General features: G+C 34.7%; 4 protein-coding genes across 4 annotated transcripts; 2 read left to right on the top strand and 2 right to left on the bottom strand.

Moving 5' to 3' along the window:
* Window positions 1-4321: 4321 nt before the first annotated feature.
* Window positions 4322-6420, bottom strand: LOC134232668 (E3 ubiquitin-protein ligase RFWD3-like; the record flags this gene model as incomplete). The annotated part of the gene is made up of 5 exons (XM_062714652.1): window positions 5817-6420; window positions 5432-5527; window positions 4894-5184; window positions 4526-4611; window positions 4322-4424 (listed from the first exon to the last, which is right to left on the bottom strand). Coding segments are annotated over exons 1-5 (888 nt in total), but the record flags the coding sequence as incomplete, so codon positions are not given.
* Window positions 6421-7374: 954 nt separating this feature from the next.
* On the bottom strand, window positions 7375-8134 carry LOC134232663 (succinate dehydrogenase assembly factor 2, mitochondrial-like). The gene is made up of 2 exons (XM_062714646.1): window positions 8107-8134; window positions 7375-8004 (listed from the first exon to the last, which is right to left on the bottom strand). Exons 1-2 carry the CDS (start codon window positions 8132-8134, stop codon window positions 7586-7588), a joined length of 447 nt encoding a protein of 148 aa, XP_062570630.1. The 3' UTR covers window positions 7375-7585.
* On the top strand, window positions 7987-16050 carry LOC134232665 (TBC1 domain family member 7-like). The gene is made up of 7 exons (XM_062714649.1): window positions 7987-8230; window positions 8442-8722; window positions 9777-9958; window positions 10611-10748; window positions 10929-11080; window positions 14640-14769; window positions 15442-16050. The coding sequence occupies exons 2-7, from the start codon at window positions 8536-8538 to the stop codon at window positions 15508-15510; spliced, it is 858 nt and encodes a 285-aa protein (XP_062570633.1). The 5' UTR covers window positions 7987-8230; window positions 8442-8535; the 3' UTR covers window positions 15511-16050.
* Window positions 16051-16779: 729 nt separating this feature from the next.
* Window positions 16780-26231, top strand: LOC134232664 (uncharacterized). The gene is made up of 5 exons (XM_062714648.1): window positions 16780-17092; window positions 23677-23815; window positions 24417-24617; window positions 25154-25324; window positions 25489-26231. The coding sequence occupies exons 1-5, from the start codon at window positions 16934-16936 to the stop codon at window positions 26229-26231; spliced, it is 1413 nt and encodes a 470-aa protein (XP_062570632.1). The 5' UTR covers window positions 16780-16933.
* Window positions 26232-26426: the final 195 nt, after the last annotated feature.

Below are 26426 nucleotides of genomic sequence, written 5' to 3' on the forward strand. Positions count from 1 at the left end.
GTGTTAATGTCTACTTCCTGATGGCTTATCCCCCCCCCCCCGGCACGAAATAGGATTTGAGTTTGAACATTTTGCTTGTTAACATTATTTCAGGTAAGTTATTTTTTTCTCTGGCTGCCCTTTTAAAAACGTACAGTTGTGTAATTGTGGTTTGATTGGTTGATTAAATGACACATTAAAAATAATAGCTTAATTATAGAGTTACGTGTATTACAGTATTAGCCACATGCTAAATACCGGTATTTCATCATTTTCAAGTTTTATTTGAATCAATTTAATTATTTTAATTTCTATAACCTAATCTAAGTATAAGTTGCTTATACCCACCCCAAACCATGTAGTACTAGGATACAACATAATTTAGAGATTAAAGGATTTCATTTTCATGATGATTTCTCATCTTTTCCTAAAACATGTTGGCTGCATTCGTCTTTGATTAACTGATCAAGGGATTCATAATGTTGCATTATAATTTATAAATAAAAAAAATATTACATCAATTTGTTTTTTTAACTCATTTTAGCAAATATAAAATAGAATGAACAATTAACAGTTCCTACTTTCCCCTCTAAATTAATATCAAAAACATGCAAATAAGATATATACACAGATACCGAAAAATCTTTGAAGGAAGTGTGAACACTGAACGCTTCCTGTTGCCAGGTAACAATAAATAAATATAATGCAGGTTACTTCCCTTCATTTGCGGTATTTGTACATGTAGATTATTTCAGACACATAGGAAGCGATTTATATTTTATTTCTTTTTTAGGGGGGGGGGGGGGGTTCTTTACATGGAATAAACAAGAGGCCCATGGGCCACATCGCTCACCTGAGAAGCTTTGACCATTCTGTTCTTTACCGGATTTCCCCCTTGTTATACATAATGCATCACCACCCTACCCCACTGATCATAATTTAGACATTTTGAAATCTACACTACCCCATGATCCTTCCATGGGCACATATGTTTCAGCTTTTTTGGCCCAGTGTTCCTGAAAGAAGATTTTCAAAGATCTTTCCTATATATTTCTATGTAAAACTTTGATTCCCTATAATGGCCCCGCCCTTCCCCCGGGGGTCATGATTCCTAAAATTTAGAATTTACACTACCCCAGAATGCTTCCACATAAGCTTCACTTTTTCTGGCCAAGTGGTTCTTGAGAAGAAAATTTTCAAAGATTTTTCCTATATATTTCTATATAAAACTTTGATTCCCCATTGTGGCCCCGCCCTTCCCCCGGGTGTCATTATTTGAACAATTTAGAATCTACATTATACCAGGATGCTTCCACATAAGTTTCAGCTTTTCTGACCCAGTGGTTCTTGAGAAGAAGATTTTCAAAGATTTTTCCTATATATTTCTATGTAAAAATTTGATACCCCATTGTGGCCCCGCCCTTCCCCTGGGGGTCATGATTTGAACATTTTAGAATCAACACTATACCAGGATGCTTCCACATAAGTTTCAGCTTTTCTGGCCCAGTGGTTCTTGAGAAGAAGATTTTCAAAGATTTTTCCTATATATTTCTATATAAAACTTTGATTCCCCATTGTGGCCCCACCCATCCCCCGGGGGTCATTCTTTGAACAATTTAGAATCTACATTATACCAGGATGCTTCCACATAAGTTTCAGCTTTTCTGGCCCAGTGGTTCTTGAGAAGAAGATTTTCAAAGATTTTTCCTATATATTTCTATATAAAACTTTGATTCCCCATTGTGGCCCCGCCCTTCCCCCGGGGGTCATGATTTGAATAATTTAGAATCAACACTATACCAGGATGCTTTCATATAAGTTTCAGCTTTTCTGGCCCAGTGGTTCTTGAGAAGAAGATTTTCAAAGATTTTTCCTATATATTTCTATGTAAAACTTTGATTCCCCATTGTGGCCCCGCCCTTCCCCCGGGGGTCATGATTTGAACAATTTAGGATCTACATTATACCAGGATGCTTCCACATAAGTTTCAGCTTTACTGGCCCAATGGTTCTTGAGAAGAAGATTTTCAAAGATTTTTCCTATATATTTCTATGTAAAACTTTGATACCCCATTGTGGCCCCGCCCTTCCCCTGGGGGTCATGATTTGAACAATTTAGAATCAACACTGTACCAGGATGCTTCCACATAAGTTTAAGCTTTTCTGGCCCAGTGGTTCTTGAGAAGAAAATTTTCAAAGATTTTTCCTATATATTTCTATATAAAACTTTGATTCCCCATTGTGGCCCCACCCACCCCCCGGGGTCATTATTTGAACAATTTAGAATCTACATTATACCAGGATGCTTCCACATAAATTTCAGCTTTTCTGGCCCAGTGGTTCTTGAGAAGAAGATTTTCAAAGATTTTTCCTATATATTTCTACGTAAAACTTTGATACCCCATTGTGGCCCCGCCCTTCCCCCGGGGGTCATGATTTGAACAATTTAGAATCAACACTATACCAGGATGCTTCCATATAAGTTTCAGCTTTTCTGGCCCAGTGGTTCTTGAGAAGAAGATTTTCAAAGATTTTTCCTATATATTTCTATATAAAACTTTGATACCCCATTGTGGCCCCGCCCTTCCCCCGGGGGTCATGATTTGAACAATTTAGGATCTACATTATACCAGGATGCTTCCACATAAGTTTCAGCTTTACTGGCCCAATGGTTCTTGAGAAGAAGATTTTCATAGATTTTTCCTATATATTTCTATGTAAAACTTTGATACCCCATTGTGGCCCTGCCCTTCCCCTGGGGGTCATGATTTGAACAATTTAGAATCTACACTATACCAGGATGCTTCCACATAAGTTTCAGCTTTTCTGACCCAGTGGTTCTTGAGAAGAAGATTTTCAAAGATTTTTCCTATATATTTCTATATAAAACTTTGATTCCCCATTGTGGCCCCGCCCTTCCCTCGGGGGTCATGATTTGAACAATTTAGAATCTACACCATACCAGGATGCTTCCACATAAGTTTCAGCTTTTCTGGCCCAGTGGTTCTTGAGAAGAAGATTTTTAAAGATTTTTCCTATATATTTTTATATAAAACTTTGATTCCCCATTGTGGCCCCGCCCTTCCCCCGGGGGTCATGATTTGAACAATTTAGAATCTACACTACCCCAGGATGCTTCCACATAAGTTTCAGCTTTACTGGCCCAGTGGTTCTTGAGAAGAAGATTTTTTAATGACCCCACCCTATTTTTGTCTTTTCTTGATTATCTCCCCTTGCGAGGGGATATGTCCCTTCATTTTAACAATTTAAATTCCCCTTTACCCAAGGATGCTTTGTACCAAGTTTGGTCAAAATTGGCCCAGTGGTTCTTGAGAAGAAGTCGAAAATATGAAAAGTTTACAGACGGACAGACAGACGGACAGACGGACGGACAGACGGACGGACGACGGACAAAATGTGATCAGAAAAGCTCACTTGAGCCTTCGGCTCAGGTGAGCTAAAAAGTAAACAAAACGAACTTTTTCATAGCAAAACAAAACGAACTTTTTCATTTGTCATAGTCAAGTACATGTATATTTTTCCGGTGAAATTGTACTGAGGGCTTTGTTATCCAACTTCAATTATATACTGATAAATTATATTTGTGTGACCCGCCTCCCCATTTCTTGAAGCTTGTTTTTGATTTTTGGTACATAACGCTGTTTAGTTTGCAATAAACTTACACACCTTTGTATGAAATCCAACGCCTTGGCTTTACACTTTGATTAGGCTTTCTATGCTTTTTATCATAAATATAAAAAATATCAATTAATAGTGACAAAAATAATGTTGAATAAGAGTAGATCTACGTCCATTTTGTTGCTGCTCTAGTCAAAAGATAATATGCGATTTCTCCCCCATATTTGTGTTTTAGAAGTAAAAAGAAAATATTCCTCGAAAATGAAAATAAAAGCGAAGACCGTGGTATTCGCTACTTCAAAGGATTTTCACCTTCAGTTTGATGTAAATCATTTTTTTTCATACTAACCAGTGGATTTGTTATTATATTTACGACTACTTATTATGTTGTTAAGTATAAGCATTTACTGTATGAAGAAATATTATAATTATTGATGCGTCTTCACACTGCACTTATTTGCAAAATTCGGCAAATATTTATGACGTCAACTTTAGCGCTCGTTTTCTCGATAACGTCATAATGCACATAAGGGTGGTTTTCGCTTGATGGTCATCATATATAGTATTTCTGGATCGAGAGAATATTGTATATTGAAAATAAAAAGCTAGCGCGCAGCATCCTGTTTACGACACATGTTTGTTGATTATTTAGCACTTAATTTATATTCGGACGAACGAAGTGAGAATTATTTTTTTTGCATTACCTTCAGTGACTTGGCATACAGCACTCTTATGTCTTGTCTTTTGGCTTTACAGTTACATTGCGGACATTTTCCACCTTGACCTTTCAACCACTTCTCTATGCAGCTAAAATAAACCAAGTTGTCATTTCAATATTACAGAAATGATTAGAAAATGTATTTGCTAATAAATTTTACCATGATTATTGATAACACATGCAAAGTCACCTTTGTCCAAACAAGTGACCACATTTCAGAGATGCTAGTCTGTGAGATCCTGAAGTTGACCATTCTTCAAAGCAGATAGGGCAACACTAAAATATATGATTATGAACAATTATTTTTAGATTATTTTACCTCTTCCTTTTAAGACGAAATAAAATTCAATGGTATTGGTCTCTTATAAACACAAACATTTTACAGGTAAATAAATTTCTTAACTTGTATGGCTTTAAATAAAATGCAGGCATTTCATCTGAATCTAAAATACCTGAAAATTTCTACATTGTAAAAGAATTTTATGGGAGTTCTTCAAATAGTGATTTCTAAAAAGTGCATAATAATAACACTAAATTTTAACTTTGTAATCCTCTCACATTTCCATCTTCGGTGTCATCCTCTGGTCCACCTGTTGCTCCCCCTGGTTTTTCTGGAGTCGACATTACCCTCCTTCGTTTAGGAGTTCTGAAATCTGATGGAGAGCTGGTGGTTGCCTGTATTGATAGTACATTAGCTGCTGGGACAGGTGCCGTGGTTTGTTGGCCCTGGGCAGATTGCTGTACAGTGTCCTGGTCACCAGATGGTCCTGCTTGTTCTGGATTTTCCACTGATGGATGGTTTTCTTGGGATGAATTGGAATTTTCCTCCTCAGGGTTAGAAAGAATTTCCTAAAAATTTTAATTGTATATATGTTTGTTATTCAAAATATTTTATTCTTTTCCTCTTTTCATTTCTTTGACTTGCATTGATCTATTATTTGTTTTATATATGAGAGCTTTAGATTAGAACCTTGTTGAAGATTGACAGCAAAGATTTTATTTCTAATTAAAAATATATCTCCTAAATAAAAGAAAATAATTGACATTTTGTAGAATATTATAAAATCTCTTTATATGCAGGCATAGGTGATGATACCACATCTTGGTATGACGATCTTGAATCTTCCTCTTCACTAGATATAACTTCAGGTGATCTGTCCCCAGTATTGTCCACATTTTCCTCTCCAGGAACCTAAATCAATAGACATTATTTTCATTTAGTTACCAACTCTTCACTTCAGACATATTTATAGAGCATTTAATTTTATCTTTTGAAGTAAACTTTGAAGTTTTTCATTGTATTTAAATACATCATCCCTTCAATCTGTTCTAGTGTTCTATATGTGTACAGGAGTTCGCAATTTTATCAATAAAGTCAATAGAAATCACTCGATTGACCAAGCCATGCCGGATGAGCTATGCGTGAGCTATTGCGAACTCCTGTGGTACATGACGTAACTAATTACCTACAAGCAACTTACCACTGGCCTTACTACTGCCCTTGGCACACCTGATTCTTCAGGTATGCTGAACACAGGTAAAGGAGGAGCAGAGCTTAGATTAACCGAGGGTCTGTTATCACCCCCTCCACTCTGTCGCCTCCCGATGAAGAAACCCTCCAATGTCTGTTGATTTCTTGAGCTAGAAGGGGATGTCGGGGATCTCCGATTCTGTTGTGATACCCCGCCTCGAATAGGTGAACTTTGAACCGAGTCCATCGGGATCTGGGGAAGTATTGATGTGTTGGAATCTGTGGACATATCTTGATCGCTTCCATCGCTGGCAGCAAACATGGAGGGGCTTTATGATGGTTCCTTTGCGTTCACAAATACATCACTGTCCCATTAGTTCACGTTTTATATTTGTATTTGACCTACCTCTTGTGTTACATTCTTTTAGATACAGATGTAAACTTTTTTTAAGTTACTCGAATACTGCTAAAACAGCACTTGCTTTTTCATGTAATTTTGCTATTTTGATATCGTAAAATAACAATTTCTCGAACAAGATTTCATAATGTCAAATTTTGCGCCAACTTGGGCATCCATCTTGAATTCGGTAAAACTAGATATATGAAAACCCGGCACGTAAGAGTTTATTTTGTTAACAAGTGTATGGATGATGTCGGTATATTCCTAAGATATTAATTTAGATATGTCTTACGGACGAAACTTGATGATCTTAAGAGTTCTTAAGAAGGACATAGAATGATAGTTCTTTTGGGAATGTTCAAACTAGGACTGATTTAAAATATTTAAAATAGCTCAGTCTTATTTTTTAATATAAACACGCATTTTAAAGATTCATAATAACACATACAAATTCAATCAGAAATAAATATTCATGTAATTAAAAATTAATGACTGATAAAAAAAATACTTTATCGATTAACCCCCCCCCCCCAAGCTATCTCTGATGAAGAACTTTTGAAAAACATTATCCACAAAGTTAATGATTAACTATTAACACATGATTAAAGCCAGTAAGGATCATATTAGTAAAATGAAAAGATAAAATTGTAAAAGACGTAATAACGACTGAGTTAAAAGTCGTTTCGGAAGTCGTAAATTGTAAAGTGACTAAAGTCCAGAAAGTCAATACATGTATTGTCACTAATGAGAGTCATTATATATTTACTTTGAATAATGACTTTTCATCGAAAAATACTTTTTTTTTTGGGCAAAGTTAAATCTAATTTGACAATTTCGAGGCAGGGTCTTTCATTTCAATTCATTTTACTTCTATAACCCTTGACTTTACATCACATACTCATAAAATAATTATTTGAAAAATACCACTTGTAAGTGCTCGTGGACAGGATAATCCCTACCCTTCAATGTTTGTAATGGAAAGTTACATAAATTTGTCAATCATATGCAAATTCCCCAGTTGCATATTAAACTACTGCTTGGAAACCATCGCGCGTCGTTCATCTTTTCACATTGAACTATGGTAACTCTGCTAGTACTTTCCTGCTTTTACCACATTCTCAAGTGGATGCCGAGTCCGATCAAATTAAATGAGGATGTTTTATATAAAATATCTTTAACATTCATAATACAATTTGACTGTGTTTGAAGAAAGGAATTACACAAAAAAACAAACTTTTAATGCATTTTACATGTTTTATATTTTAATTCATAATGATGAAATAGGCATTTAAAGCAAAACATTACAATTTAAAAATAACTTATCATGCTTATAAAACCAACATGCTCAAGTCACTAAACACAGTTAAAATTGTGTCAGATCAAGTAAATAATGGTGGCTGGGTGATTCTACAATCCCTGTCTTCATTTCTAGCGTGCTCCTTCAACATGTCCATTATTTCACTTTGATATTCCTCTGGTGTGGGCTTATTTCCCGTTGCCCAGTAATAAATTTCCCAGTCATTACTTGGTTTGTTAATAAGTTTGTCGTATAACTCAACCTGGTGCTCTGTCATATCCCTTAAATATTTCGAAGCAAATGTACTTAAAAGAAGACCATTTTCAAGCATTCCTCTCTTTCTGCTCTGGTAGAGTAGTCGAGCTTTCCTCACTTCAATGTTTTCTCCATGTCGCTCTGCGTATTCCGGAACAGGTATAAATTCCGGCTGATCACTGTTTCCAGACGCTGAACTTGAATATCTTGGAAAGTTTCTGAAGCATCTTACGACAGACAGGTAATCTTAGGAGTCGAGGTAGATTCGACATTTCTATGTCTCTGGTACAACAAAGTTACGCAACCAACTTACGAAAGACAAATCCGAGGAGTTCCGAAAATTTTAACGGGCTTGGTTTTCTCTTTTATCATGCATCTCACAGTTTCCTATTTGATTTCTGAAGAAAAAAAATATTGAAAATGGACTAATATTTCAACATTTAGCAAATTTCAATGTATATTGTATGGACATGTAAGTTTTAAAAATAAAAAAGCTCTCAGGGTCGTAAATATGTAGCTTTACTTTTAACGATAGAACATTCTATCTAATAAAATAACACATTGTTACAGTAAGAATGAATTTATGTACATGTATATACAAATCAAATATTTTTTTATCTTTGAATTATAATTGTTTATTAATCTGTTAAACAATGCATGTATTTCATCTTTCTTCTCGGAAGATTTGCTTAATCTACGAGTCAATATGATGGATGTATGATGGGTTACAAAATGGCCTAAATGTTTTGCCATTGAAGAAGACAGAATTATATAATTATGTCTGATGAGAGAAATTTTCGGACTTACTATTATGATAAATTTGGAATTGGTGGAGTGGAGGAGAGAAAATCATTAGAGACTCTTCTAAAGGAAAAACCAATAAGTGTGGAAAAGCTAAGACAGTTTTGTCTGAGATTTGCAATGCCAGCAATGTACAGACATTATGTTTGGAAATTAGTTTTAGGTGAGTTCTTTTAGTAAGCTTGAATTACAAAAATTGATACCTTATAGATAATAATAGCTGTTATGATTTATGAATACATGTATATATATCAGAAAATATGTCAACAAGATACTGTATAGGTGAATAATTTCACGGGTTGTTATTTTCACGATTTTCTCTCATCTGACATGATCGCGGTTTCTTGAATTCGCGGAATTGATATATATAATAAAAGTTACCTCCCTTGTCTATATCCAGATTATCCATACCATAGCTAAATGTAAACGACATTAATCAGCGTTATGTCTTTATTTCACGATCAACAGGGTAGGTTTATATAAAATATTTAGATTTAATTAAAACAAATGCAGTTATTAAAGTTCTTCACTCTAAACGTCATATGACTTTCCTATAGATGCTCTTACGATGAGTGCATGTGCACCCAAGATCTTCAATACAAATACGCGGCGAAAAACCACTGGACGGAAATGAATATGTTTATGTAGTTTGACGAAATAATATCTTTCAACATCTTCAGTAAGTTCGATATTTATTTGAACGATTTTTTAAAACCAAAATGTCGATAAAAAAAACAATATGCATGATAATGCAGGTAACAAATACACGTGGTAACATTAGTAACGCACGGGTAATCAAAACCCATGGCCCACGTGTTTTGATTGATAAAACATGTCGTGTTGGCTATCAAAACAGCTTTTGAACAAACACAGGTTATTATCTGCTGATATGAATTAAAGTAAAGCGTGATAATTAAAATAATTGAATGACAAGTACTACTCGTAATTACTGAAATGGCCATGTAAGTTGCATGTAAATGCATATCAATCTATCATATTCTATTCTCAAATTTCCAGATAAAACATGGAGATTATTGAAATTTTATTCACTGTTTCTTGAATTCACGGATTTATTAACACCGTGAATATAGCGAATATTAACACCGCGAGTTATTTTCCCCCTATACAGTAGTGATCTTGTTGAATTGTCATCAGTATAATGTTAACAGTGCAATACTGAATAGCTTCTTAGACCTTTTGTCTTCTTCCTATTTCAGATGTTTTGTGTGCAAATTCAGACTCTCATGAATTTCTGATGCAGCAACGGAAACAAAAATACAATGACTTAAATCACGCTGTAAAGCTGTTACGATATGTTGATGAAAACACACCTGTAGGTAAAGTCTTCCTCAAAATGTACCTTGTGGAGTCTGGCCAGATTAAATTTGAGCAGTACAAGGTATATTATTATTGAACAGTTATTTATTACTCAATCAGGGTTCTCCCTTAGAATAGAAATAGCAGGGGGCATTGGGGATTCCTCCCTAAACGGGGGGATGAGGGGGAATACCTTGGGGGTAGGGGGTTATCTCATCAAAGGCAGGAAAATTTCCAGGCTCCTAGGTCTTGAGGACAACCCCTCTCTATGTACTTGTACATTGGTGCCTTCTTAATCTGGATTACAGGCCTTTAGATAGCTGACAAAAAAATAGGTACGTGTTAAAAAATCTTTTTCATACACCCATTTTTTTAAAAGTCTGATTTAAGAGATCCAAAGGCCTGTGATCTGGAAGCATTTTTTTTTATCCAAAAGGTCTCTTTAAGTTATCTGGATATTTCGTTAATAAGATTTACACGCATGCAAAATAACAATGTTTCAATATACACAATGTACATGCAGTTAATCGAATTTGTATAAGAATAATTTATTGTACAGTTACAGTTTGCAGACCTCCAATATATGAAATATACATTTTTTTTTTACACATTCGCTCGAGGTGGATTTTTTTTTTTTTTTAAAGAAGAACAGGACTTTTTATTCTATTTTGAAATTTTAATAAGATTTTCACTTTTGTACTACATTCTTAATGATTGATATGCTTTTTATTCAGTATGATTCAGAGTATGAGGATTTTGTTTCAATAGCAGCAACAATGGCAAATATTTGTGAAGATCTAACTGATGCCTACCTTATTTCTGTTGAATTTTACAAAATGTACAAGAAATCCAAAGATAGTAATTCCAATCTGGTAAGTTTTTCCACCACTTACATTATTATCGGGTATGTTTGAATAAACATGTATACTGGAATACTGCAAGTCACATTTTATTGCATGTAAATTTAAATACCTGTATAGATTAATGTGAACTTAATAAAAATGATTTTATTCAGTTTATCTATTAAAAAAATTGTTTAAATTTTCTAAAAGGTCCAGAAAACAACGCAGAGCCTCAAAACTGAGGATGGAGATGGTAAATTGTTTGACCATTTTCAGAAGCACTCCCTTTGGGATTCTCTCCCCTTACCAATGTGGTTTGACAGCTGTTTTGCTGAGGTTCTACCTGAAACATGCCTTGAAAGGTAATAAAAACCATTAATGACAGTCGCATCTGCTTAATTTCTTAACAAAAAATGACTTAAATGTATATAATAAATGTATGACTATTATATGTATTGTTATCACTTAGTAAAGGGTGCTTTCATATCTGACTTTTTCTGGGTCCTTGTACCTCACACAAGGACAGTGTATGGTTTTAAAGCATGTAACTAATTTTAAATTCCTAGTTCAGTCAGAGCGTTTCTTCAGCATTGAGATGTTTTTTTCAAGTTATATTGTCAAAATTTGTACATGTATTTTCCTTTGAAAATGTCAAATCAAATGCTGGCAAAATTAATAAAAAAAAAATGTATTAGTCAATTTTAAAAATTCAAATTGCAAATGAAAGTCAAAGAATTGTAAATTGTACTAGAAAATTGTTGAAAAGTTTTGTAAATGTATTTTGGACCACTCAGATATCTTCATTTGAGAAAAAAAAATTATGAAACAAAATTTGAACCACAAAGCAGAAAATAATATATTAATCCCCTGGCAAAGAGCATACATGTATCTATAAATCAAGGCAACATTTGACTTCGATCCTGATGCAAAATGACTATTATGTCATTTCCATTTCACACAGGTCAAACTAAAATAAACAAAAACTAAAACACCCAAGCCTGTTACTTTGTTCCTTCCAACTCCATTCCAAGGGGATAAAAATGGAATCCACACTGTAATATAGGGAAAAATTGAACCTTCATTTTCAGTAATGTACTTGATTATATTTAGCTCTTCTGAGCCCAAGGCTCAAAGAGCTAATGCTATGGCCATTTGTGTGGTGTGCGGTGTGCGTAAACTTTTTAGAATATGGGCCATAACTCAAGACCCCTTGGCCAATCAGTACCAAATTTGCCACAGGGTATCCTTGGCCCAAGGGCTACCATTTACACTAAAATAAGGGTTGGGACCCTTAAACAAGGGGAGATAATCAGGAAAACAAAACCAAAAGTACTGGTTGCTAAAAAATCTTCTCCATAACCACCAGGCAGATTTTCACCAAACTTACATACAAGGATCAAGATATGTCGAAGATTAAAATTTGCACGGGGAATTACCCTGGGGCAAAGGGCGTGGTCTCATGGTCACTTCAAAGTTGACCTAAATTTACAATTAATAAAAACGTGTATATTTTGCTTACTATAAGGACTAGGATCATCAATTCTTGTAAGTTGATGCATCTTACGACTTCACATCATGTTAACTCAAAAGTAGGTCACGGGGACCTTCTTTTTAAATTTGGGGGGATTTGTTTTCAAATTGATTTGAAGGCATATTTTGGACACTTTAAGGCCTATGATCATCAAACTTTGTCACTTGATGCATCTTGGGCCCTCAAACAATGTCAACTTAAAAGTAAGTCACCGTGTCCTACTTTTTGAACTCTATGACTTATCCTTTTAAAAACATTAAATCCCATTATTTCAGACACTGGGAGGTTTAGAATCATCAAATCTTGTACTTTGATGCATCTTGGAACCTTAAAACATATTTATGAAAAAGTAGGTCACTGTGACCTACTTTTTGAATTTTGCCGACATTTGTTTTCAAATGGTTTAAAACGCATATTTTGATTACCTTCAGACCTACGATCATCAAACTTGGTCAGTAGATGCATCTTGGGTCTTTGAAAATTGTCGACCAAAATGTAGGTCACGATGACCTTCTTTCAACATTTTATGGCTATATTTAAGTATCTTAGGTATTTATTGGCTTAGAATCATCAAACTTTGTGAGTCCATGCATATTTGGTTTTTCGGAGAATGACGACCTAAAAGTAGTCACGGTGACCTACTTTTGACATTTTATGGCTTTATTTAAGTATCTCCGGTACTTATTGGCTTAGAATCATCAAACTTTGTGAGTTGATGCATCTTGGGTTTTCGGAGAGTGACGACCAAAAGGTAGGTCATGGTGACCTACTTTTGAATTTTGTGACTATAATTAAGTATCTCAGGCACTTATTGGCTAAGAATCAGCAAACTTTTCAGTTGAGGCATCTTGGGTTTTCGGAGAATATCGACCAAACAATAGGTCCCAGTGACCTACTTTTGAATATCTCAGGTACGTATAAGCTTAGAATCAACAAACTTTGTCAGTTTAGGCACCTTGGGATTTCGGAGAACGTCGACCAAAAAGTAGGTCACTGTGACCTACTTTTGACATTTTATGGCTATATTTAATTATTTCAGGCTCTTATTGACTAAGAATCATCAAACTTTGTCAGTTGAGGCATCTTGGGTTTTCGGAGAATGTCAACCAAACAATAGGTCCCAGTGATCTAATTTTGAATATCTCAGGTACGTATAAGCTTAGAATCATCAAACTTTGTCAGTTTAGGCACCTTGGGTTTTCGGAGAACGTCGACCAAAAAGTAGGTCACTGTGACCTACTTTTGACATTTTATGGCTATATTTAATTATATCTGGTACTTATTGGCTTAGAATCATCAAATTTTGTCAGTTGAGGCATCTTAGGGTTTTCGGAGAATGTCGACCAAAAAGTAGGTCACAGTGACCTACTTTTGACATTTTATGGCTATATTTAAGTATCTCAGGCACTTATTGGCTAAGAATCATCACACTTTGTCAGTTGAGGCATCTTGGGTTTTCGGAGAATGTCGACCAAACAATAGGTCCCAGTGATCTAATTTTGAATATCTCAGGTACGTATAAGCTTAGAATCATCAAACTTTGTCAGTTTAGGCACCTTGGGTTTTCGGAGAACGTCGACCAAAAAGTAGGTCACTGTGACCTACTTTTGACATTTTATGGCTATATTTAATTATATCTGGTACTTATTGTCTCGGAATTATCAAACTTTGTCAGTTGAGGCATCTTAGGGTTTCATTGAATGTCCAACAAGAATTAGGTCACGGTGACCTAATTTTGAATATCTCAGGTACTTATTGGCTTAGAATCATCAAATTTTGTCAATTTAGGCATTATGGGTTTTTGAATAACGTCGACCAAAAAGTAGGTCACCGTGACCTACTTTTGACATTTGATGGCTATATTTAATTATCTCTGGTACTAATTGGCTTAGAATCGTCAAACTTTGTCAGATGATGCATTTTGGGTTTTCAGAGAATGTTGACCAAAAAGTAGGTCATGGTGACCTACTTTTGAATATCTAAGGTACTTATTTAATTAGAACCATCAGTCTTTGTCAATTAATGTATATTGAGTCCTCAGAAAATTTCAATCAAAAGGTAGGTCACTGTGACCTACTTATGGTATTTTATAATTATATTATAATATCTTCAGTCTTAACTGGCTAAATATTATCAAACTTTGTAAGTTGATGCATTTTGGGTCTTATGATTCTAATACAGTTGGAGGCTTCTAATAGATGTGATAGATTGTACAATTTATCAGAAGAGCGATTCAAGGCCCTTGGGCCTCTTGTTCAATTATCAGATAGTATATCCAAGAAATATTGTGAAAAGCCCATTTTTCCTCATCATAAGCATGACATATATAGCTGTTAAATGTAAGAATAGTATTAATATATTAATCATTAGATGGTTAATCTCTTTGCCAGAATCTGGGACAAGGTCATCGGAGGTGCCCACGGTATTGTGGTGTTTGTAGCGGTAGCTGTCTTTCTCACCTTCAAGCGACCACTTCTGAGCATGAAAAGTAAAACAGATATGATTCAATATCTAATGGAGGTTAGTTCTACTTTATTAATTAAAGCTGTTCCCCATTTAAACTAACCACTTTGTATAAGGACCCAAAGCTAGTTTGTCTGGAATTTTTATGAAAATCAGCCTATTTACATGCATTTAGTGTAAGATTTTTTCTATCCATTTTCTCCCTCAGCATTCCTCTGATATAATTCCTTCTAACTCGAGTGTTATTCATGTTCCCTGAAGTTGTCCATTTACTTGAGAATATTAGAAATTAATTAAACTCTGAAAAATTTGAAGGTGGAAGGCAATAGAAATTTAAAGAAACAAGGTTTTTCAAGGATGAAAGAGAAGAGTTGAAAAACAGCTAGTATCATCTTTAATGTTAAAATGAAAATGAAAAAAAAAATTACAAACAGGAAAAAATAATTCAAGCTGTTTCTCTATATTTATGTGTGTTAAGTTACTAGTAACTGTTTGGAAAATAAAAGGTTCTGTAGAATAAATAGAAACCATGCATGCATTAAAATTTAGATTGTTTCCCAGACTTAGAAATACATATAGGTTGTTAAATAAATATTTCCTTTCCTGGCCAATTACATGTAATAAACAGTGTAGATAATTGCATACAAATGTACATGTACATACCAGTAATTAATGAGCATGGATAGAGATGCAAGTTTTAAGTAACTGACTGAGTGTAATATTTTTCAGCTCCCAGAAGATTGTGGGGATATTATTGTGACAATGGCTATAGACCTGTGGAACAAACAACACTCATAAAGAGGAGAGAAATCAGAGAGAGAGAACTCACAGATGACAAGGACGGGATGCCATAGAGTCATTATTGTAAAATCAACATTGCAAAGTGCAGTGTTCAACTTTGTTAAGTACACAGCTCATAGAGATAAAGTAACTGAAAAATGGAGAACACAATATCTGTTGAATAATTGAATTACTGATAAAATTTTCAGAAGAAGTGATATATGTATATTAATCTAGTTTACATTAAAAATTTTCCTGTTAGATAAGCATGAAGATTAAAACAAGTATTAATATTGAAATACTCAAACCACTGCGTTTGATTTGATTGTCAATTTCTCTAATGTGTAAGGAAATTATTTGAGAGTTTTGTGGTATACAGTTACAAAGTCTGATAGCATCAAATAAAAAACATGTTAGAATTCGCTTAATATAAAAAGAATATATTTGGAATAGAATTGAATATCATGAAGTAGGAAAAATATCCATACGATGGTATTTTCATTTTAAGAAATTAAATCTTATTTTAATCCTTGCTTGTCTTTACATAAACAACTGTTAAAAGTTAAGTTTTCCGAAATAAAAATAGTGAAAATCTAATAGATTTCTGATTTTATTTGTGATTTGTAAACACATTGCACAGATTTCTATTATGTGCTGAAAAGTGTTGAAACAAACAAATATTTATGACCTTGACCTTTCGAACTCAAATTTATAGGGGTTTTTCTTAGGTAATACGGAGTTGTGTGAAATTCAATTACAAAAGCTCGAAAACTCAAGATATCACGCGGAAACGAACGTGCTACAGACGGACTGAAATACAGACGGACGGACAGACAGACCTAGCTGCAATAATGTAGCCCTTTACCCCGCTTTGTTTTTTTTTTTGGGGGGGGGGGGGAGGCTCTCCAGAAAACATCAGTTTAAAAAATCGGAGAGGGTTACATTATTGCAGGCAAGACAGACCGAAATAATATCCCCCAATTTCAGTAAAGCGGGGGGACAATAAACATTTGATCTTATTTATCTTATTGGAATTCCAACATATTCTTGGAAGACTTGGTTTCCGAAAACTCCACTTTGTCAATCAAAAATGTTGTAAAGGACTTCAAATTCAGTTTAATTAAAAATTAATTTCTTTATTGGGTGATTTTTATCATATTACGCAAAAAATACATTCATTGTTTTAAATTTTTAAATTTCTTGCGTGATCCTATATGGAGAACAATCACATCAATGGACCATTGCAGCATTTTATATTTTCAGACAGTCGCACAATTCGTAATATTCAAGAATTCGTTTGAAAAAGATCCACCCAAGCGTGCACCTATTACACAACTTGTTCTACATGTTATCAATGGTTTTACAGATCTCGATCTCGATTCGATAAATTTGTTCCAAGGAAGTAAAACCCGACAAGGAATACTGTCAGTAATGTACAGATATGTCGACCAGTGCTAGTAATTCACAATTTCTCGTGGACAAAGTTGAATATTCGCCCAAATCTTTTTACGAAAGTTTCAGTAATCACTTGCCCAGGTTGGTTCAGGTCACACGGGGTTACTATGGGGAGGAACAGGTGCAAACCTATGAACGAGGACAGGTGAGATTTTCCCAGGAAGTACTTTTTTTACGTTGTCAATGTGCAATGTACGTTGATAATGCGTTTTAACTATTATTTTTTATCAGTGCATATTGGGTAGATTTGATATCTGTAGTATCAAAGGTGCATGGACACAGATTTGGAGTTAAAATTTTCTGTATAATATCACGACTTATATATTTTAATAGCATTTTACACAAAAATATATTATTCTCATTTCATCTAAAAGTAATTGAAACTTGAAAATTTTAGATAGGTTTGAAAGTGATTACGGTTTGATTGACACATCCTTACACTTATTGTAAATTTAATTCTTAATACAGTACTTAGGAAAATTGGCAATGTTGTTGTGTATTAATGGAAATTAATAAGACTTCAATCCAGAAAAATAATTATATTCAGAGTAGAAATGTTAGAAAGCAAAACCCTTTTGAAAGTATCGCCATTCCGCGCTTAGTGTTGTGTACAGAGTTTAGCAAATTGAACACACCCGTGAAACGTACACAGTTTTTTTTAAACAGGGCACGAGCTCTGTTATTGTTGATGTTTACGATTCACCGGGAGCGTTCAATTGTTAAAGTCTGCTCACCAAAACTGCAATGAACTGACAATATACTGTGTGTGTGTTTTGCTTTCGAACATTTCTACTCTGAATTTTCTGGATTAAAGTGTTAATATTTTTCATTTATACACAACAAGATTGCACTTTTCCTAAGTATTAAGAATAGAATTAAAATTTGTGAAAGTGCAAGGACGTGTCATTCGAACCCGTCTAAAAATTTGAAGTTTTGATAACTTTTAGATGAAATAAGATTTTTAATATATTTTTGTGTGAAATGCTATTAAAATGTATAGGTCGTAATATACAGAAAATATTAACTTCAAATCTGTGTCCATGCACCTTTAACCCTTAAAGTTAAGAATTGTCTTAACATTGATTTTGATTTTTTTTTTGTATTCATTATCCATAATGCACACCGCACGTATACTGCAAAATTATGAAATAATCGTGTTCACAGTGAAAGTTAATAACCTTTCTATTTACCTTAAATGGAAATTGTGTTGTATGTTGTGTCGGTCATCATTTAAGTAGACACTTAATATACCTCCGGAATAATTCTTTAACCCATAGTAATTATAATATTGTTGATTAATAATTTATTCCAGAATCAAGTGCCTGCGGATCACTGGGATATATTGATAATTCAGTAGTAAAAATTGCTCTATCATTTTTTTAAATTTGTATTGCCATGCTGTTGCATTATAATTTAAAAGAGTCTTAGTTCGATCTAGAAAATAGAGAACTTTGTTGTTAAGTAACATTAAAAAAAATGTTTTCATATACATGTATAATTTTACCGGTATAATTTTCAGTTTTGAAAGCAGGAAAATATGCCTCGTAATTGAAAGCATTTTAAAACTGTAATACGATATTTTTATCATTTTTCAACTTCATGCATTCATTTATTTGTAATAAAACGCACTAAAATTAACAAACTTTACATGTACATTTCCTCATTTTAAATAGCAGTGCTTTATAAATGTTATATTACTTCTCATTGGTTGTAGTTCACGATAATATGAACCATTTCATAATAAGATCTGAGAACTCACGTTACGAAAGTTGACATATACCGTAAGTGCATGGCAATGATGGAGCAAGAGTGACGTGCTTGATAGTGCCCACCGGTAATCTCTCTCTCTCTCTCTCTCTCTCTCTCGAGAGAGAGAGAGAGAGAGAGAGAGAGAGAGAGAGTGAGTGAGAGTTTTCGAAGTGTTTGCAAACATTGCAGCAGGCAAACATATTTCCCTTCAGCGTATCATGTAATTTCTAAAATCAATATTAGTTATATACATGTAATTATAGAACGAAATAAGAGTATTTATAAAATGGTTTGAATTATTTCAAAAGATTGCATGGATGAATTTGCAAAAAATGTCATAAAAAGGTGCATAAAAAAATTAAGGTTTGGGGTCTAAATATATTGTAAATAAAGTCCCTTTATGTCCTTATCCGCATTTAATTGTTCAAAAACATTCTGGAAACCCTCTTTATTTTGATTTTCATTTAGGAGATAAAAAAGACAATGGAGATTTGGGGTTTGAAAAATAGTCTTTCAAAGGTACTTCATAGAACCCATCTCTCTATAATGAACAATTTTTAACACAATGCTAATACTAGTACTGCTTGATTTGTTTTCAGAAGAAATAATCTACTAGCTTGATTGTCCCTTCATAAGTTGAAGGAATTTAAAATAGGTCCTGAAAGTTATTTCTCTGTTACACTAAATGTTAACGTGTATTGTTTCTGAATATGATAATTATTAAAATATATACCTAAGTCACGTGCATACATGCATAAGTAGTTCTGATAATTTGTCACATAGGCGTCGGAAGCAAATTAAAAGGGGGGGCTAATTGAAAGGGGGGGGGGCTAAACCAACAAAAAAGGCCCCAATTTTCAATACATGTACATAGAAAATGTATATCTTTGCCAAAAAAAAAAAAAGTGGGGGGGGGCCCAACCCCCTCGGTTCCGACGCCTATGTGTCAAATAAAGTCACTGTCGCAAAATCACGGCAAAATTTACGATCCCCTCGTTAGAGAGAGCCATAAGTGACCCAAAACCAAGGCTAGAGACGATGCAGACAAGTAATTCGTCGGATTTCTTCAGACCAGATCTGACTTTTGAAATTACTTAAAAAAGTAAAGAGGCAATTAATGCACATGCGGTATTTTTTTCTACATAGATTAAGATTAAAAAAAAAAAACACGTCTAAATCAATTGTGGCCAAAAATTAGAAAATTTCCTTTAATATCCAACATCTGACTAAACCCTGTCATCTGTTCTAAACAACTGTTGCAGATAAACATAAAAACACACTGACTGTGGGCAAAAGGTTAATAATAAGATATGGGGATGGGGATAACGAACAGTATTCAAGCTCAAAAGCCCATTAAACAATACCAAATAAGAGCAAACACCGATCTCTAAAACATCAGGAGTGGGATCAGGTGCCATGGAAGAGTGAGCATCCCCTGTCGACTGGTCACACCCGCCATTTGCTCCACTGCTCCTTATCATGTTCGGGAAAATAAGGAAAAATATGTAGGCAATTCTGCACTGAATAAAAATAACTATCAAAATTCTCTAAGAAGAGTCGTAAAATTTATGTCCACACAATCACTTAAAAGTAATTTTACTAGATAGATTTCCTAGATGACATTAGTAAATCTAGAATTTATAAGTAACCTTTACTAGGTTAGAAGGTATCTATATGACCCCAGCTCCACGTGACACCTATAACTCACTATCTTAGCCAGTAGACAGAGTGATTACAAATCTCGCCGAACGCTCTGCTAGACTTACTTTTTAAATTATCTAGGTATTTTTTTCAGTGAGTGTGTAAATAATGACATAACAATCAATATGAAAAAGGTCAGCCAGCATTTGACTTAATGAAAAATTGTATTTGCTGACAAGGTCATTATATCGACCATAAATTTTAAGAAATGATGACCTGAGAAATGAGACTGCTAATATGCTTGCTTCATCAACTTGTTTGACAATAACTTACCTCGTTTTAGAAATTGCTCATACGCAGAACAAGCTTTTCCGTATCGAAGCAACTTAGAGATATAAACCCCATGTGCAGATGACAAGGGTGTATTGCCGCATATGTACTAGAAGTTGAGGAGTGAAAGTTAATTATAAAAGTAATCACGTTTATCATACAGCTTTGTTGTAAGATAACCTTTAACTTCTTTTTCTAGTAAAATATTCAAATATGAAACAAATTTGTCGATCAGCCTTTGTGGTACCTTTTATTTAAGCGCACCTGGATATATCTTGTCGACATAAGAATAGAAATTACCATTGTTAATTGCCAATACGTCGACTATATATCAGGTCTCTATTTTGAGTTGAAGGTCACAGCAAGTATTTTATTCTTTTAACATAAATGATTGTAAATGAATTCTGCTTCGTGTGAATTCAAAAAAAGGTCTGCTTTTAACGGGGAGAAATTGGTACCCATGGGAATTCCAATAGATTGTTGGAAGACCTTGTCTAATCTATTACGCTTGTAGAGTACTATGACATCCTACTATGACGAGTAGGATTTCTCCCATAGCCAGCTTTCTCCCCATCCTACTCCTCCCGAGGGGAAATCTCACACCAGAGCCAAATTTATCCCCTCTTTCTTTCTCATAGTAGAATTTCCCCCTTCTTATAGAGTCAATATAAACCATTCTTGTTTAAAATTAACGACAAACTGATTTTTAAAAAGTAAATGAGTTTTTTTCTTACTTATGTAGTAAAAATTTTCTAAGGATAAATTTCAAATCATGGAGTCTCAACCCAAATGTTTATTTATTATTCTTTTTTTTAACAAATGCACATGTAAATATCCTCATCAGATTCGATGTTTTAACAAAAATTAGTCCAATATCTTCCTTCGTTTAGTAAAAATAAACATTGCCAAAAATCCTTAAAAATTGAAAAGCTCGTTATTCCTTTTAAAAAACAAGATGTGTTTGTGAAACACTGATGCCCCCGTATGGCAACATAGTGAAGATTAAACTTTTCTTAGATGCAATTTAATATATTGGTACTCAAAGTAGGGTCTCCTTACTGGAAATACAATAGTAAAACATGAAAGCCCTATCACCATCTGTTCCCAAGTTATGGACAGGCTAAAGTTTTTTTTTTTTTCATAAGTACAGAAATCTTCAAGATCAAGGTCAGAAGGTCAAGGTTCTTGGTATCCAATGAAAGGTCTTTCCACAAAGATCACATGTTTGAATTATGGAAGCCCTAGACCTTAAACCATTCAAAAGTTATGGCCAAGGTTAAAAAGATTTTAATAGTACGTTAAACTCGAAGATCAAGTTCAGAAGGTCAAGGTTATTGGTATTGAATGAAATGTCTTGTCTGAAGAATTACACACATATGAAGTATGAAAGCCCTAGCCCTTACTCTTCAAAAGTTATTGCCTAGGTTAATGTTTTTTCATAAGTCTTGAAATCTCAAAGGTCAAGGTCAAAGGGTCAAGGTTATTGGTATCCAATAAATGCATCTTGCTACAAAGAATACATATGTGAAGTATGGAGGCTCCATCCCTAACCTTTCAAAAGTTATGACCAAGGTTAAGATTTTTAAAAGTAAGTCAAACTCTAAGGACAGGGTCAAGGGTCATAGGTCTTGATATCAAATGAAAAGTCTTATCACAAGCATTAAATATATAAAGTATGAAATCACTAGCTTTTACCCTGAAAAAGATATGGTCAAGGTTTATTTTTTAAAAGTAGGTCAAACTCCAAGGTCAAAGGGTCAAAGCTCTTGGTATCCACTGAAGCGTCTTTTTACAAGGATTACATATTTGAAGTATGAAAGCTCTAGCCCTTACCGTTGAAAAGTTATTGCCATGGTTAAAGTTTTTTCATAAGTACGTAAATCTCCAAGGTCAAGGTCAAAAGTTCAAGGTTGGTGGTATCCAGTAAAAGGTCTTGCCACAAAGAATATATATGTGAAGTCTAAATGTCCTGGTATCTACTGTTCAAAAGTTATGAGCAAAGTAATAATTTGAATTTTTTTGTTAAAAGTGGGTCAAATTCCAATGTCAAAAGGTCAAATTTGGTGGTACCCAAAGAAAGGTCTTGTCACAAGGAATACACATGTGAAATATGAAATTCACAGCTCCACTAAATCAAAAGTTATGGACAAGGTTAAAGTTTTTCGGAAAAACAAACAAACAGAGAGACAGACAGACAGAAAGACAGACAGACAGACGGACACGATAAAAACTATATACCTCCGAAACTTCGTTTACGGGGGCATTTTACGGGGGCATAATTATTGAAGCGGAATAAAATGCACATTCGATTTTTAACTCATCAAGATACACCCCATACCAAAAATCAGCTCAATATCTTCAAACATTTAGGAAAAAAGTGCAGAAAACCACTTGAGACAGACAGAAGGACAGCTAGACAGAAAGACGGACGCACAGACGAAGAGTAGACCTACATGTATAGTCCCCCTGGTTTCATCGATTTATTTGATCTAAAAAAATGGTTTGACAAGTTGCTGGGGAAAATGAAATTTAAAAATTTTCATTTTTCATTCTTCGTAAACGTATGTTCAATACATCTGCTCACCATTTTAAAGAAGGGACGCTATCTTGTAACAATGCACCACCCCCTCCTCTCAAAAACCTAAGCAGCAATTATACTGTATTTATTGGGGGGGGGGATTGGCTCTGGGAGAAATCGCACTCTATAACTACTACAGAGAGTAGGATTCCCCCCGCAAAATTGACTCTGGTGTGGGATTTCCGTAGGGGAAATCCTACTCTAGAGCCAGTTTTTCTGTGGGGGGGGATCCTACTCTAGAGCCAGTTTTCCGGGGGAAAGATTTTAGTGGGAATGCCTACTCTACAAGACCGGTTCATAAAAGTAAGCTTTTTTGAAGATGCAGAATTACTAGTATCTTGATACAATAAGGACACAATTGCTTTTATCCAAGAAGGGTCATTATCTAGTCTTGACAAGGTTCTGATTTAATTAGACTGTGTTGATTTCAGAAACTGTTCATACGAAGGTTCGGTTCCCAAGAGAGGGTTGTGGCTACCGTACTGAACGGGCCCCGGTCTCTGATCCACAAAAAGATCAGCATACCAGTGGAATACAACGCTACCTTCTGTTTAATTTCTAATAAGAAAGGTAAAATTGAACTACCTTTTTGAAAAAAAAATTTAGGACGATTTTACCCTTACTTTGGACTTTCAGTAGGGCGTGCCTTTCTCTGCGCTTCGTAATGGCAAATACTAGTAGATTCTCATTTGTTACGAAATTAATAACATCAGGAACTTAAAATTGTTGTTGATAACGATGAGACGACTTATGCCCCACCCTCTGTGCCGTGAGAGAACTTTTAATTGGCTACTGTATTTACTACATCAGTTGACATTCGGCCGCATTTCTATCATATGTATATTTCAACAGTGAAGGGAAGCTGTGTAAATTTCAGAAGATAATTAGGTAACGTCGAGAATGCCGCGCCTTACTGAAAATCCAAGCTAGGCGTGTAATGGTCCTAAGTTCGTGTTATATTTCACAATTATTCAGATTTAACAGATTTAAAATTTGCAAATTTCGGAAAGTGAGGCAGGTCAAAATTTTACCCTGACAGTCCAAGGAATTGTGAGTATATAAAAAATGGGGAGTATCATATAAATATTTGATATTATCCATTACATACAAATCATACTGTTTATCAAGTCTTGACAGGTACTCAGTAATCGGTATATATAATTTATTTCAGGTGCCACATGTAAGAAATACAAACTGCATAGAGTACTTTCCAAGAATAACGATAAACTGCCCATTGACGTCCTTTTTATTCCGGATATGACATCAGAACCTCCTGGATCTAACTGGTTGACGAGCCCCACGGACCAACTGGTCCTGCGTCTGACTCGACGATACCGGGATACGTTTCTGCTTGGCCACGATTTATCAGGAGGTGCATTTAAGAATAATGGTGCACGATATAATTGCTCCAAATTTGTAGTCAAGCAATTTCTTTTTTTATAAAATCTAGTATTAGATTATTGACAAACAAGTTGATGAAACAAAGAATAATAGCAGTCTCGTTTAAAGTCATTATTTCGTAAGTTTTATGGTCGATACAATGACTTTGTAAGCAAATATTGTACAATTTAACATTGAGTGAAATGTTTTTCATACGAATTGTTTGGCCATTATTTACACACTGAATTGACAACGGATTTTTCCGTTATTTGCCGATCATGACAAGGAGCACACGGCAGGTGTGACCGGTGGGCAGGTGATGCTCACTCATCCATGGCACCTGACCCCACCTCTGATGTTTTGTTTGGAGGTCCGTGTTTGCTCTGCTCCTATTTTGCAATGTTTTATGGACTTTTGAGCTTGGATACTGTTCGTTATCTCCATATATTTTATTCTTGAAAAAATGTCGGAGCATACAAAGTTAGACCCAACCATGAGAAAAGTAACATAGTTAATTTCCCTTTTCAGACAGAGTAACCTCCATTATCCAGAAGCTTCCCGTGTACCTTACAGAAATGAGAATATCGTTAGTGGTGGGAAGAACGGGCTACGAAAAACAGGAATGGGACAATTATACCCACAACTTAAGTGAAATTTGTGACACACAAATAAATTGTGACAATTATTTTGGAAATCCGGGTATACTTGTTTGGTTAACTATATATAAATTTTCATGAAAACCTTACTTTTGTTTTTATAATTAAAAAAATTAAAAGAATTCAAAATAATTTAGATGTGTAATTTTGACTTATATAACAGTATCTAGCTATTTCAAATCAATACTTATACTTTAATTCGTCTAGACATTGCTCTTTATGACAACGACTCGGAGGACTTCGATGCAACAGTTCGGGTACCAAACGTATACTGTGCACTACATGACTGTCTCAGTGAAACCAATGTATACCAGACTCTTCATGGCTTAAAACCCGATTCCAGTCCAACCGAGGAAAAATGCAACACCTATGAAGTTATATCTAACTGTGTCAGAGAGAAAGAAATCAAGGTGCCACCTAAAATTCCTCCCAAACCCAACACAAAAAAATCTCTGCCAATTCCAAAAGAACAAACTGCTCAAAAACCGATTGCAGACGTCTCAAAAGATGACGTCAGACCTCTTGTTCCTCGACGAAGCGACACAGCGGCCAAGGGAAAGGTACAGCGACATATTTCTACTTCGACGAAAGCTAAAATCACCACTCCCTGTAATGTCAGCATTGATGAGAAGGATGGAACCACTCCGAAATCAGAAGAAACGCCAAAATTACACCCCAGAGATGGCGACTCTAGAGGAAAGAATGTCAGGGGCTATCCGCGTGTAAAAAATACAAGAGTAAATGTGAAGGGGATGAGTTTGAATGATGTGTGTGAATTGTTAAAAGAACTGGGACTAGAAAAGTATGCTCCCGTATTCAAGGAACAGTGGATAGATGGTGCAATATTAAGCGAACTTAGTACGGATATTTTACATCAGGAATGTGGTATGGGCAAAATTGAAGCTGTAAGGCTAATGTCGTTTGTTCAAAAAGGGCATATACCAAGATAGAAATATACTGAACTTATTGTACAGAAAAAATGTATTATTTTGAAAATCTATTCTTGAAAAGGTGAACAATTATGAGGAAGAGCTGGTTCTTCCTGGTAATACTAGTAAATTAGAATACGAGCACGAGTCAAACACATTATGTACAGTTTTCAAGGCCAATCAAAGGTTCCTGAAAATATTATTATGATATGTACT

This window comes from Saccostrea cucullata, unplaced genomic scaffold, assembly GCF_032062105.1.
Source record: "Saccostrea cucullata isolate Sc308-1 unplaced genomic scaffold, CSIRO_AGI_Scuc_v1 ctg10825, whole genome shotgun sequence".
NCBI lineage: Eukaryota > Metazoa > Mollusca > Bivalvia > Ostreida > Ostreidae > Saccostrea > Saccostrea cuccullata.